General features: G+C 43.8%; 1 protein-coding gene across 3 annotated transcripts in view; it reads left to right on the forward strand.

Annotated features, from left to right (window-relative positions):
* The window catches only part of CACNB2 (calcium voltage-gated channel auxiliary subunit beta 2), a 421,050-nt gene continuing 413,044 nt past the window's right edge, over positions 6,842 to 14,847 (forward strand). For 2 of the 3 annotated variants that reach the window (XM_018057157.1, XM_018057159.1), the window contains exon 1: positions 6,842 to 7,182. In XM_018057157.1, the coding sequence (XP_017912646.1) occupies positions 7,063 to 7,182 (120 nt within the window). In that variant the 5' untranslated portion in view covers positions 6,842 to 7,062. Of the gene's footprint in view, positions 7,587 to 14,847 lie in introns of all 3 variants that reach the window. The other variant, XM_018057158.1, reaches the window with a different exon arrangement.

Consider the following 14,847-nt stretch of genomic DNA (forward strand, 5'->3'; position numbering starts at 1 on the left):
CACTTTCACTTTATTCAAAGAGAAATAGGTGAAATTGATTTTAATAATTAATGGATGTATTTTAATACCATAACATCTATTTATTTAACATAATATACTCAAAATAGATCATTTCAACATAGAGTCAGTGTAAAACTGTCTATGAGATATTTTAGTCTTTTGGGTGGGATACGTGTAGGGTGCCTCACTTTGGTTTGAAAGTGAAAGTTTCACTTTGGTTTAAAAATGTTTAAAGGTGGAACTAGTTAAATTTCAAGTACTCCCTAGACTAGGGGCTGCTAAATTGGCTAGAACAACTCGGCAGCATTTCTCTTTTCTTTGTTTAGTGTTTATTCATTTTTGGTTGCATTGGGTCTTAGTGGCAGCACGTGGGATCTTGGCTGGTACCTATGGGCTCTTCGTTGCCTTGCTCAAGCTTCTCTCCAGTCATGGAGGGAGTGAAGCTGCGGCACCCCCAGTAGTTGTGGCTCACAGGAGCATAGTTGCCTCCAGGCATGGGGGAATCTTAGTTCTAAGACCAGGAATCCAACCCACATCCCCCGCATTGGAAGGCGGATTCTTAACCACTGGACCACCAGGGCAGCATATTTTCCCCTGGAGAAATTAGTCTCTGAAACTGAGACGAAACACCTCACAAGGTAGTCACATCTTAAATGATGCTAATGAACAACTGTGGAGGGAACTACTCAAAAGACCTGCCTCAGCTTGACAGTATGACAAGTTAGGAGTGTTAAAACGAGCTACTTAAATGCAGAAGTCTGGACAGTACCTGTTCCTGGACCTAAAAGAGAACGAGAGGAAGGAAAGCTTGGTTTGCTCTCAGATGTGTTTATTTCTGACTGGGGAGGCCAAGAGTGAGCCAGGAAAGGGTGGAAGGAGGAGAGGAACACTGGAGCAGTGACGGTGGGTGGGGGTGGGGTGTGAAAGAGCAGTGAACAAAGGCGCATCTGTGTTTGGGAGAAAAATATGATTTTATCTCAGAACTTTCTTTTTTTTTATCCTTACATCACTGTATCCCAAGGCCAAAGGAATTTTTTTAGAGGTTGAAGATTATATTCCCCAAGTGCAAAAGAGTCCTTCTTCCTGTTCCCTGGTTTATGGAGCAAACCCCTAAAGACTGAATCATGTGTTATATGCTGAAAGCAAGGAATCAGAATCAAATACTGACTTCACTTACAGACATATTAATAGGAGGGTTGATCAATCTGAAATGATGTGTGTTTAGCTGCTTCTGAACAGTTGTGTTCACATAAATTTGCCTTTAAAAATGGTTTATTAAACTCTGATATTTATTTTTTTGGCCACACCATGCAGCATGTAGGATCTTAGTTCCCTGACCAGGGATCGAACCCACCCCCAACCCCTTGCACTGGAAGCACAGAGTCTTAACCACTGGACTGCCAAGGAAGTCCCTAAGTTTGTGCTAATCTTTAGTGAGTGTGGGACAAGGGATCTAGGAGTATAAAGATGAACACGGCATACAGGGACCTACTGTAGAGCACAGGGAATGCTGCTCAATATTCTGTAATAACCTAAATAGGAAAAAAAATTGAAAAAGAATAGATATTTGTATATGTATAACTGAATCACTTTGCTGTACACCTGAAACACAACACTGTTAATCAACTATATTCCAGTATAAAATGAAAATTTAAAAAAATGAACAGAAGCATCTAGTTTTGTGCAGAAGAGAGACATGGTCATTTTCTTTCAAGCTGGTAAGTTCAAAACAAAACAAAACACTTTTTTCTTTTTAAAGCGAGGAAAGGAATTTCATCCCACACCAGAGCAATAAGGGTAAGCTTCCTGGAACAGAATTTTAAAAGCAACTGGTATTGCTGCTAGTGAAATAGGATGTCCTTCCAGGCAGAGGGCAGAATGATCAAGCATGAAACAGTGAGTTGTGGGTAACTGTCCAGCAAAGAGAAATAACTTCAACTGTTCCATCTTGTGCATTTAAAGCATTGCTCACTTATAACCTGTGTTGCCTAGTCTACTGTGTATTCAGGAAGTGTAGGAGTCGTACTTCATTCAGTGCCAATATCTCTGTTGCCCTGGATTATAGCAGATACACGTGTATACAATGGCATGGATGAATAACATTTCTGCTATTCACAGCAGGCTTATCTCTAGCAAGTACATGAATGCAGTCATCACATGCAGCAATAGAAATATGAAAATTTGTTTCTCCAGCCAGAAATGCAGTCTTAACCTGGGTGGCAGAGTAATTGAAGTCCACCAGGCAACTGAAAACAGGTCATAGAGTTGGGGTTTAAAAAACTCATGTGTAATTCCTGCCACTTGTCAGCTATTCAGGCTTGGTGACATCAGTCTTTGCTAGTTCTTCATCAAAATTCACTCTCCTAACTGGACCATGGTTCACAGCTTGACTTGTAGGTTTTTCATGGGATAGAGTTTTAGCCAATAAAATGTAAGTAGGAGAGATCCAGACCACTTCCAAGGTTGGCCAATAAAAATTTGCAAGCTCCACCTGTCTACCATGTATGTTCCATGGCCCCATTTTTCAAAAATTTGGTCCTAAATGTGAGCATGAAGCAGAGCCCCTTCTGATGGTGAACCACTTACCCCAGCATCAAAGGAATGCATTTCTTGTTCCTTAATCCACTAAATACTTAGAGCTTATTTGTTATAGAAATTTGATCTATGCTAACTTAGGGAACAGTAATACCTACTTCACAGATGAGATGACATATATAAATCCTTAGCACAGGGCCTGGCAACTTGTATGTAAGCCAAAGTACCAGTTGTTATAGTTATAATTTGGATGAGAATCAAATCATAAATTATAAATCAATGTGAAACTAAAAACTAGAAAGTTATACAATATTGGATATTCCAGACCTCTGTCTCTTGGGTAGTTTTAAGAAACTCATGAAATCTTATTACTTCTAATGAAGCCTTTACTTTGGAAGTGAAATTAAGCTTTCCCCAACCACTTACACATCTCAGTTGTAACCTTTCACTATACGCACACATAACACACACACACAGACGCACACACATGTATAACTCTCTTATATGGCATATATTTGCATCTTTATATGCTTTTAAATAATAATTAATGATTCAGGGCATTCATTTTATACTTTTCAAAAAGCAAGTGTGTAATTTAGTGGAATGTATCATAACAGTTCATATACCAGTGACTGATACAGGTATACCCTTATGAAAATGCCATTAATAATGTCTGAAATCTAGAACCATAAACGAGATGGAAAATGATTTACTAAGTAAGAGGGGAAATCACATTGGTGCATATCTGTTCTAAAGAACTCTTACTCCAAGGTCTTAAATACAACCACAAATCTACAGGCAAGAGAGAAGTAAGGTAATTATAATGACTGGTTCTTCCATTTACAAGGGGGGGAAACCCAACTCTTATAAAACTTCTGGCTTCCTTGGCCAGTGTTTCTTTTTAGCCTCTGTTCTCATCTCAGAGTGTTAATAATGCCCAGAATATGCCTGTCCATTACAACAACTAATGAGCATACCGGAGTTCACATACAGCTTGAACAAATTAGTCATCTGAGTTTAAATGACTCGGCTGATGATTGTACCTCCATTATTACTGGGGTGCATCTGCATACCTTTTAACACTGAAAAGAATTGGGCTTTCCATATCAAATTATAGGTTTCATCTGTGGCTTTTAAGTACTGCACAAGTAAAGTTAAAAACAAAACTGACCATAATTTAGAAAACATCCATGTTAAATTTCCCAAGAATTTACCCCCCACCCCCATCTATTCTGGCATTATTCCCTTTTTTAGGTAGGTGCAATGTGGTGTTACTTTTTATTTGAAAACTATGACAAGCCAGGCTACAGCCTGAATGGGTACAAAGTTTAATGTTACTATTCAATATAAGCTAATTAAATTACACAGGTTATAAGGAAAGAATTAATATAATCCTTTCATAAAAGTTGTGATGGGTAAATGTCTTTGTATCTTAAAATTTGCAAAGTTATATGCTATCTTTTAAAACATATGAAAACAGATCATTCATTCATCCATTTATGCAACAGGAGTTTTCAGGTTCCAACTAAGTGTGAGACACCATGCTGGATGCAGGAGACGCTAAAATGAGTAAGACCCAATTGGCTGCCCCCAAGGAACTCTGTCTAGTGGCAGAGACAAACAGAAAACACCGTTCTGTATCATAAATTAATGGAATGAATAAAATATACTCTATCATTTAAACATTTAATTCAAACTTGACTTGCCCTTTGGCTATAAGCATTATTTTAAATGATTTGCAAGGTGGTTTTTCTATTTTGTGGTCTCTTTAAAAATCTGATTAAAGATAAAATTCTACTTCCCAAATGTTCATAATTAAAAGCAAATGCACAGATAATTAAGTATACTATAAGAAATCCAACAGCTGTCATGGGAAAACAAGTTTCATCAGACCTGACATTTTAAAAACAATATTAGAATGCATCTGTCATTCATTCCTTCAAGTATGCATTAACTGGTTTCTAAGTGCTTACTAAGTAGACTGTAAACTACAAAATTCCTGATCTTCATTGTCCATGCTTCTAATCAAGATTCCGAGTGTGCTCAAGTGAATAAGCGTGGCTCCCACCCACACAGAATTTATACTCTAATCTAAAACCAGATTTAATGTTATCTGTTCTTTAATGTTCTTAAGAGGGATTAAAACATTCTCTTAAGGAAATAACAGCAGATCATGAAGCTCAAAGAGATTATAACTCCAAAGTCTTTAAATACCTAGTCTTTTCCACTTTCTTATTTACATACATGCATACATATACACACGCACACAGGCAAAACTGCTGCTGATTGTTATAAATGAAACTTTAAAAAAAAATCTTAGCCAAAGTTTTCAGAAGGCTGTTAGCCATGGCTGCAAAGCAGAGAGTGAGTGCCACCTCCCTCACTAGCTGGATACCCACCCATATCCTAACCAAGAGCTCCCTAACTCCCACTCTGTTGCTTTACAAAATGTGATTTTACTATTATTGTGAAATGTTGTTAACCAGTTTTTCACTGCTTCTGTTTAACCTTGTCATGTCTCTTCCCTATTTTGGAAATATTTATTTTTCTTCCAGTTTTATAGAGATGTAATTGAATTACAACACTGCATAAGTTTAAGGTGCACAGCATAATGATGTGACTTACATTATGAAATGATTGTCATAATAAGTTTAGTGAAAACCATCATCATATAAATAAAAAAATTTTTTAAATAGAAAGAAAAAATTTTCCTTGTGATGAGAACTCTTAGGATTTACTCTGTTAACAGCTTTCACATGTAACATAGAGCAGTGCTCATTATATTTCTCATCTTGTACATTACATCCCTAGTGCTTACATACCTGATAACTGGGAGTTTGCACCTTTCATTGCCTTCAGCTAATACCCCTCCCACCTCTGGGAACCACATATCTAACCTCTTATTCTACAAATTTGTTTTTGAACACCCAGTAACATTTAAATTACAATGACAGTATAAACACCAAAGATTAGAAAAATCAGCAATAACATTTTGAATATGCCCAAATCTTTAACCATACCAACACTAGTTCTTTAAGCCTGATTGAAACAGTGTATGATGGAGATGGATACGTTTATCTTTGCGAAAAAGGACTGTATCCCAGAATAATTTAATGCGTGCTCAGTGGCTCAGTCGTGGGGACTCTTTGAGACCCTGTGGGCTGTAGCCCGCCAGGCTCCTCTGTCCATGGGATTTCCCAGGCAAGAATACTGCAGTGGGTTGCCATTTCCTCCCCCAGGGGACCTTCCCAACTCAGGGTGGGAACTAGTGCCTCCTGCATTGCAGGCAGATTCCTTTATCTCATGGTTTAAGGGGAAAAACAAAAAAAAGGCAGCTGAATGAAGCCTATTGTAGTAAATTTCCATATGTATATTTCAGCAATCAATGTATACTTTCTATTGTTACAAAACAACACTGATGCTGGAAAAACTTGTACTATAGAGTTCCGCCGTAGTAAAAGTTGTTGAAATAAGAGCTACCCTATTTGTGTGTGTGTCTGTTTGTGTATACATATATATATATATATATATATATATATATATATATACACATACACACATACTCTTACTGGGAAGAGCTGAAAGTTCTGTCGTGAAGGAAACATTCTTACTATGGCTGCTACTCTCTGATCAAGATTCAGAACCCTAAGGAAATGCTTGTTATCCCCAAAATGTGACAGGAAGACTTCTCAACTCTACCGAAAAGCCAAGAAGCGGTTTGCAAAGGTGAAGACAAGCCGGAGTCGTAAAGGAAAAACCTTCGGACGTGGAAGTGGTCTATTTGGACCCGGCAGCCCAGGCCAGCTGCAGATTCGGGTGGGGGACCGCCGTCCTCAGTTCGCACCCATCAGCCCCACGTCTGGTCCGGCTCCTCACTCCTGCCGTCGTCCAGTGATTTCCACGGCCGGTGGGATGGGAGGTCCTTGGGAGGCACTTGCTCCGCGGGGCTGCTCGAGGCCTCGAGAGATTTCAGGAGCGCAGGGTTGGCGCGGAGCCTCGCGGGTACCCCGCAGCAGCGACCTGTTCCCGCCCGCGGGGAGCGGAGGGAGTGGAACTGGGCAGCCGGGGGAAGGAAGCCCCCGGGCGCGAGGCCTCGCTTTCGCGGCTTTGAAAACTTTCCAGCGCGCGTGCCACGGCGACGCGCGGCGGCTGCGCCCGGGGCCCCGGCGGCCCGCGCCTCCCGCGGGGAACTTTTGGGTGTTTCGGTGGCCTGTCACTCTCGCCGGCCGACGCGCCTCCCCCTGGGCTCGCGCGGCCGGAGCGCCCTCCCTCTCGGCGAGGACCTGCCCAGGCGCCGGCGGCTCCCGTGCCCGCTCGGCGCTCGCCCTGCCAGCGTCCCCGCCGCCCGGCTCCCCCGCGCCTTGCGTTTCAACCTGGCCCGGCCGCGCCCCACACCCTGAGCGCCTCGAGCCCCCGGGCGGCCCCCGGAGCGGGCAGGAGGGGGAAGGAGGAGGGGACCCACCGCCGGGGGGTGTGGGGCGGGGGCGCCTGGCTGCTGGCTGCTGGCTCCCTGCCGACTTTTCGCCAATGGTCCAGAGCGACATGTCCAAGTCGCCTCCCACAGCGGCGGCGGTGGTGGCGCAGGAGATCCAGATGGAACTGCTGGAGAACGCGGCTCCCGCGGGGGCGCTCGGAGCGGCCGCACAGGTAGCGAGAGCGCCGCGCCCTCCCCTTCCTTTGTGAGCCGCCCGGGCGCCGGGGCTCCATCCCGCCCGCCGCCTGCTCTGCTAGGATCCCTCGCCCGGCCGTCCGCTCCGGCCTGGGTCTTCCCCGCCGCCTCCGCCTCCTTCTCTCGCGCTTTGCCACCCACTTCTCCCTCTCCGGGCGCCGGCGCCCCCAGCTCCTCTCCGCCTTCCCGCTCTCCCCCCGCCAACCCCGGCTCTTCTCCGGCTTCCATTTTCCTCTGCTTCCCCAAAGCCAGTGGGAAGGGGGCGGGGGAGACCTCCAGGTCCTCAGACGCTGCCCCCCGAGGCCAGCCCTCCTCGCCCCTTCCCGGGAGAGGCGCATGGACAGCCATGAATCAGGCGGGCGGACTGGACCTGCTCAAGATCGTGAGTCGGGGGTGGGGGGTGCCGGGGGGGTTCTACAACTCTGCTCCGACGCCGACCCTTTTAGACCAGCTCCGAGCCGGGGTGGTAGTAGGGGGCGTGTGATGGGGTGGGAGCGGGCAGGGGGGCTTGGGAGGGGGCGCTCTGCCCCTGCCTCCCGACAAGCAGCTGCGACCCCTCTGGGCACCCGGGCGTTACACCGCTGGGACAGCTCGGCTCCCCTCCTGGCACTGGCCAGGTTTGCCTGGACCCCTCGCTCGCTGCAGAAGAGAGCGAGTTGGGGACGCGAAAGTTTTTATTTTTCCCTTGGTCTTGAAATGTTAGCCATCTCAGAGAGCTCTGAGGCCACCTTCTGATGAGTATTAGCGGTTTCTGGGGAAATTCCGGGTTGCTGCTCGTTGTGAAATAGGAGATGTCAGTTGTAGGCACTGGGCAGTGATAAGGTGGCTTTTACGTAAGGCTTTGGCAGGTACAGTTTGGATTACAGACACCTCCAGTTCTCAGCGGTAAGGAGTCTCTCAACTTTTAGCAGGGAAATATTTTAAGACTCCTAACTGGGCTGCTTGGCAAAGAGGTTAGGGTTTCGTTTCAAGCATCACTTTGGAGAATGTCTCAGCTTAGTGATGCTGGCTTGTTTCAAACCTCTGCTTGCTAGATTGTAAATTGTGGGAAGATTCTATAGTTTTATACTTATGTCAAATTTCCAAGTACATAATTTTTGTACTTTATATTTGTATATGCTGGAGAGAATGCCTTAGTCTTATTTACTGTAGTAAAGTCGGCAGGAGTGGGCCACAGTAATAAAATGTTTGGCTGCTTAATTGTTGTCATAGGTGATAGAAACTGAGTGCTTTAGCTATTTTAATACTGTTAATAATGGTAGTTCCAGTGGCATGGTCATGGAGCTTTGTTGAACTTTATCACTGGGAATTAAAAGTGCAGATTAAAACACCATTCATTTTGATTTGAAATGCAGGAAAAAAATGTAGAAACCAATCATTTGTTTAATCAGAAATCCACATCTTTTGTAGAGGAATTCATTCTCTCCTAGAGGTAAAACAGCTAGATTTTAGTCAGCCTTGGGCTGTTAGACTGCCAGAACCCAGTGGGGACATGTAACTAACAACCTATATTTCCATCTGGCCTCTGCCAATGGGCCTGAATTCTTACCAACACCTGTCACGTTTGTTCTAGGCTCCTGATTTTATCTAGATACTCACTAGGTTAGATGAGAGCAAGAAATGTACTCAGGGACTTGCTTTTTTTTTTTTTTTTTAGGATGAAGGTCTTAAATATTGATGGAGAAAAGGACTTTTAGATCCTCTTTTCTCTTTGATCTTCCTTCAGGGTTTTTGGTTTTTTTTTTTTTTTTTTCTCTCTCCAGTTTTTATTCTTACGATAAAAATAGAGTTCCTGAATTCCTGGAGATCAAAGTTAGGGCAAAATAGAAAGCATGACTGCATGCAGATAAGAGACACTAATTTACTTAGTGATTTATGTAGTTAAACGTAAGGCAACAAGTATTTGTGATGTTGCTGCAAACATGGAAATGATTCAGAAAGGAGAAGACGTACTTTCTACCTTCATAGAATGTACATTCCAGTAGCTGCAAGGGTGATGAATGGATGACTATTGTATGGCATGGGGCTCTAAGAGAAATACTGAATCTTAGATGGTTGCTAAGGAAAAGATCACAGATACTCTATTTGGAGTAATCTGTAAGGACTTCATGGAAGAGGTAGTATTCGAGAAGGGATTTGAAGTCTGGGTCAGATTTCCGCAGACTATCAGAGAGATGCTCCAGAGCTCTTCAGGGAGCTATTCTGACTGCCAAGTAACAGCAGTTACAAGTCTGATACATATATAATCCCTAGTTTGAAAAGCGTGGACAGGTACAGATTAGAGCTTAGTCAAGCAGAAGTCTGACAAGGCAATTGAGGCCGCATCTTGAAGGCTTTGGAACCTGAAATGTAATGAACAACAAAAAGCCTTGGAAGAGGTTGAGGGAAGGAGCAGAGTAACAGCTCATGGAGAAGATTCGCCTGGGAGCATTCTGTATGGGAGCTGGGAGTCTCCGGAGTCCAGAGGCAGAGCTGCTGGAGGGGAGACTGATGTAACGGTTTGGACAAGGAGTAATGAGGTCTAAACTGAAAATAGAGAAAAGATAATAGATAGGACAGGACTACGGATGGACACAGTCCAGAGACCCAGTCCATAGGAATTACACGTGATTGAATGAGAGAGGCAGGGAGGAATGGATAACAAAGGCAGGTAAGAGGCGTAAACATTCAGCTGCATCAGCATCCTTCTCCTTGTTCTCCCTTCCAAAAATGAAAGCATTTTCCCCTAAATTGTGTTCATATCTCAGCCATTATCTGAGGGAAACATTGCCTTGTTTATTTGATATCTAATAAATCATGTCATCGCAGGGCTGTGAAAACTTGGGAAGGCATCTCTTCCATGTCTCCGGGCAGGCTAGGCCAGCAATAAACCACCTGGGGAAAAAAGACTGTCTCTGGAGCATCCCTCTGTTTTGCAACACTGAGTCACTGTAATTCCCCCAAGAAACGGAGTTTTCGTTTGTGAAATCTCTCTCTCAGCAGTCATTGGTCTGAGGAATCCTTTCTCTTTCACCTCTGGGTTATACTGCACGTTCTATATGAACAAAGCAAAAGATCTTTTTTCCTGTCAGAAATCCTGCCAAGGGAGGGAGCACCCTCCTACTCTCTATTCCTAGGAGGTAGTCATAAACAAAATAGATCTATTTCTTACATGAGAAGCAAGTGACAATCTAACTGCAAATGCTTGAGAGTGTAGATTTAAGCACATCACATCCCTTTTAAGGTAACCTGTTGAACAGTCTCAGTGCAAACTTGGACACAGTCTGCCTCCAAAGTCAAGTTGCTGACCGAACGCTGTCCTTCCAAAACTCCAAATCTGTGCCGTCCACCGCAGTAGCCACTAGTCACATGTGACTTCTGAGCATTTGAGATGTGACTGGTTTGAACTGAGATGTGCTGTACGTGTAAAATACACATTTTAAAAGACATCAAAATATAGATTAAATAAGTAGGCAGGTACAAACCAAGTAAAAATGCAGATAACTTAAAAATACAAAATACACGTGACATATATATATGTAGATATATATATTTAGGTATACTTAGAGGAGGAGGGCAGGAGAAGGCAATGGCACCCCACTCCAGTACTCTTGCCTGGAAAATCCCCTGGACGGAGGAGCCTGGTGGGCTATAGTCCATGGGGTCACTAAGAGTCGATACGACTGAGTGACTTCACTTTCACTTTTCACTTTCATGCATTGGAGAAGGAAATGGCAGCGCACTCCAGTGTTCTTGCCTGGAGAATCCCAGGGATAGGGGAGCCCGGTGGGCTGCCGTCTATGGGGTCGCACAGAGTCGGACACGACTGAAGCGACTTAGCAGCAGCAGAGGAGGAGGGCATGGCAACTCACTCCAGTATTCTTGCCTGGGAAATCTCATGGACAGAGGGGCCTGGCCTGCTACACTGCCTAGTGTCACAAAGAATAAGACACAACTGAAGCAACTTAGCATGCACACACATATATACTTATGGCTGATTCACATTGTATGGCAAAACCAGCACAACGTTGTAAAGCAATTATCCTCCAATTGTGTGTGTACTCAGTCAATTAGTTATGTCAGACTCTTTTGTGACTCCATGGACTGCAGCCTGCCAAGCTCCTCTGTCCGTGGAATTTTCCAGGTGGGAATACTGGAGCAAGTTGCCCTTTCTTTCTCCAGGGGATCGTCCAGACCCAGGGATGGAACCCATGTCTTCTGCATTGCAGGTGGATTCTTTACCTCTGTGCCATTGGGGAAGCCATCTTCCAATTAAAAATGAATAAAAAATAAAAATATATAGAGAGATGAAGAAATATCAAGGATATTATCTTAATGAAAGTCAATTTCTTTCAGAGGTTCAGAGGAGACCTGTATTTTGCAGGAGACCCCTGTTTGATTCTGGGTCTGGAATATCCTCTGGAGAAGGAATAGGCTACCCATTCCAGTGTTCTTGGGCTTCCCTGATGGGTCAGCTGGTAAAGAATCCACCCGCAGTGCGGGAGACCTGAGTTTGATAGTGGGGTTGGGAAGATCCCCTGGAGAAGGGAACAGCTACCCACTCCAGTATTCTGGCCTGGAGAATTCCATGGACTTTACAGTCCACGGGGTCACAAAGAGTTGGACACTATTGAGTGACTAAGCACAGCACAGCACAATGTATCAAAAGTGCGATCACAGGGACACGAAAGTGAAAGTCGCTCAGTCGTGTCTGACTCCTTGCGACTCCATGGACTGCAGCCCACCAGGCTCCTCTGTCCATGGGGATTCTCCAGGCAAGAGTGCTGGAGTGGGTTGCATTTCCTCTTCCAGGGGATCTTTTGAACCCAAGTCTCCCAGCAGGCGAATTCTTTACCATCTTGACCACTGGATGCCCTTTGATACATTTAGCCAGATACATTATTACAATTCACTTGCTCTATTGCCTTTTACCATTTTAATAGAGCTACTAGAAAATTCCTATTACGTAGGTTACTTTTATTTCTATTAGACAGCATTAGTCTAAAAGCACAGCACTGGGAATTCTCCAGGGAGTTAAACAGATCTGGATGGAGGCTGGGTAGATGCACACTCAGGGTGAAAGGAACTGAGACCAGGATGCAGCAGAGGAGGAAACGGGTGAAGCAAGAGCAGGATCTCAGCACTTAGACCTCAAAGAGCTGGTAACCAGGACCTCCAATTGCACCTGGAGATGAACCCACAGTAGGCAGAGGGCCTGTTTGTTTTGCTCCTGGCAACGAAACCCGGCTGGCTCCACCCCATCCGAGTTTGCCAGATGCTTCTCAAGCACATTGTCTAATACAGCCTGGTCAGGGCAACATCCTGAATCCTGCAGCAAGGTGCTTTATGTAAAAAGAGCAGCAGCTCTTCCCCCAGGTCAGTACCACTTTCCACAGACTTTTTGGGGTCCGAGGTTCAGTTCAGCCTTTGCAGCCTCTTCGCATAATGGACTTGGGTCCTGGGCTTCCATGTCTTGCCCCTCTAACCTTGCTTGTCTAACCTTTGCCCCCAGCCTCTGTCACTTGCCTCTCTGATGGGATTTTGTTCTGGCATTGCCTGGGCGAAATTTACAAACCTGCTCATCAGGATTTCTGAGTGCATTTTACACCTCAAAACATAATATCTGTCTATCTGAGTGACTGGAGATTTAGTTGGTTTTGTGGTTTTATGTTCCTATTCTATTTTCCTTTTATGTAAAGAATTAGTTTACCTGTTGCTCTATTTGGTTGCATTGAATTATATAGTCTGTTGCCTTGGTCCTTTTAAGAAAAGCTGAGTATGGGATGAATTGGGAGATTGGAATTGACATCTACACACTATTGATACTATGCATAAAATAGATAATTAATGAGAACCTACTGTATAGCACAGTAGGTTCAGTGCTCTGTGGTGACCTAAATGGGAAGGAAATCCAAAAATGAGTGAATGAAAGTGTACATATAGCTGATTTATTTTGCTGTACAGTAGAAACTAACACAACACTGTAAAGCAATTATACTCAAATAAAAAGAGAGAGAAGCTGAGCAAAATATGTTAATCCTGTGTGTGTAAAGAATTCGCCCTCCTAGATTTTGTGACTGTGGGGACTTGTCTTGGTCCTGCCAAGAGTTTATGGCACAACATGGACTTTCACAATGACAGGGAATTCAGATTAATTATGACACCACTTAAGTGACTGGGACTGTCTTAATAGTTCTTTCCAAACATGGCTGGAGGTAAACTGTGAAGAAGGTAAGCTTGGCCCTTGACCATCTCCCGCCCTGGCCTTGTCTCCTCTCCCTTCTCTACCTGAAGAGCTCTATTTATTCTGTTTCTTGATTCCTTTCTGCTTTTGTGTAAACCAATGCATATGGAGAACTTGCTCTCTTCCCTTTTCTAGGGAGGAGATATCTCACTGCCTTCTCTCCTAGTAAAGGACCTGATAGCCTCGTTCACCCAAAACTGATGGTAAATGAGGATATTAACTGTCTGAGTCCTCTCCATGGAGTTTTGGTTGCCTTTGCTTCAGACCCTAAGATGAGGAAAGTCCGCATTTGGAAGGGACCACATTTGGAAGGGATAAATAGCAGTGAATGCTGATCAAGAGGGCTGGAAACTAATTTCAGGTTATCAGCATTATGCTCACAGGGAGCAGTTCATAGGGAGGAGAACTGTTACCTTATTCATCAACCAGAGAAGCTGACATCTTCAAAACTATTCCCAGGGGCCACCAAGCCAACTTTGTGTGCAAAACTGGGCTAAAGTCTCTAGTTAACTGGTGTCTGCTGTAATTAACTACTGTCTGCTTCCAATCATACAGAGATTAGGTTTCAGTGATCTGTGGACATGTGACCATTTGCTGAGTTTAAGATTGCAATCCAACTTTAAAAGTTATTTAGTATCAAAGAAAACATTCTTTCAGATGAAGATGATCTTAACATAATCCTGGTGAATGGTGGATATCTTTTTAATGTCATTCATATATTTGTGGTAATTTCTTAAATTTTTTCTGGTTTCTGAAATGTTACTTGTCTACTGTTTTAGGAGAGGTAATTTATTTTTTATATTTGTGTTGGGGGTATAGTTGCTTTACAATATTGTGTTAGTTTCTACTGAAGAGCAAAGTGAATCAGCTATATATATACGTAGATCACTTCCCACCTCCCCCTATTCCACCCCTCTAGGTTGTCACAGAGCACCGAGCTGAGCTTCTTGTGTTATACAGCAACTTCCCACTAGCAATCTATTTTACACAGAGTATATATGGGGGTTTCCCAGGTGGCTCAGTGGTCAAGAATCACTTGCCAAGCAGGAGATGCGGGTTCCAGCTCTGGGTTGGGAAGATCCCTTGGAGAAGGAAATGGCAACCCACTCCAGTGTTCTTGCCTGGGAAATCCCATGGACAGATGAGGCTGGCAGGCTACAGTACAGAGGGTTGCAAAAGAGTCGGACACAATTTAGTGGCTAAAACAACAACAGTGTACATATATCAATCCCAATCTCCCAGTTCATCCCTCCTTTGTCCCCCACTGCCATGTCTCTGTTCCTGCCTGCAAATAGATTCATGTGTACCATTTTCTAGATTCTCTCTATACGTTTAATATATGGTATTTGGTTTTGTCTTTCTAACTTATATCACTGTGTATGACAGACTCTTGACCCACCCACATGCCTACAATTGACCC

This window comes from Capra hircus, chromosome 13 (assembly GCF_001704415.2).
Source record: "Capra hircus breed San Clemente chromosome 13, ASM170441v1, whole genome shotgun sequence".
NCBI classification, from domain to species: domain Eukaryota; kingdom Metazoa; phylum Chordata; class Mammalia; order Artiodactyla; family Bovidae; genus Capra; species Capra hircus.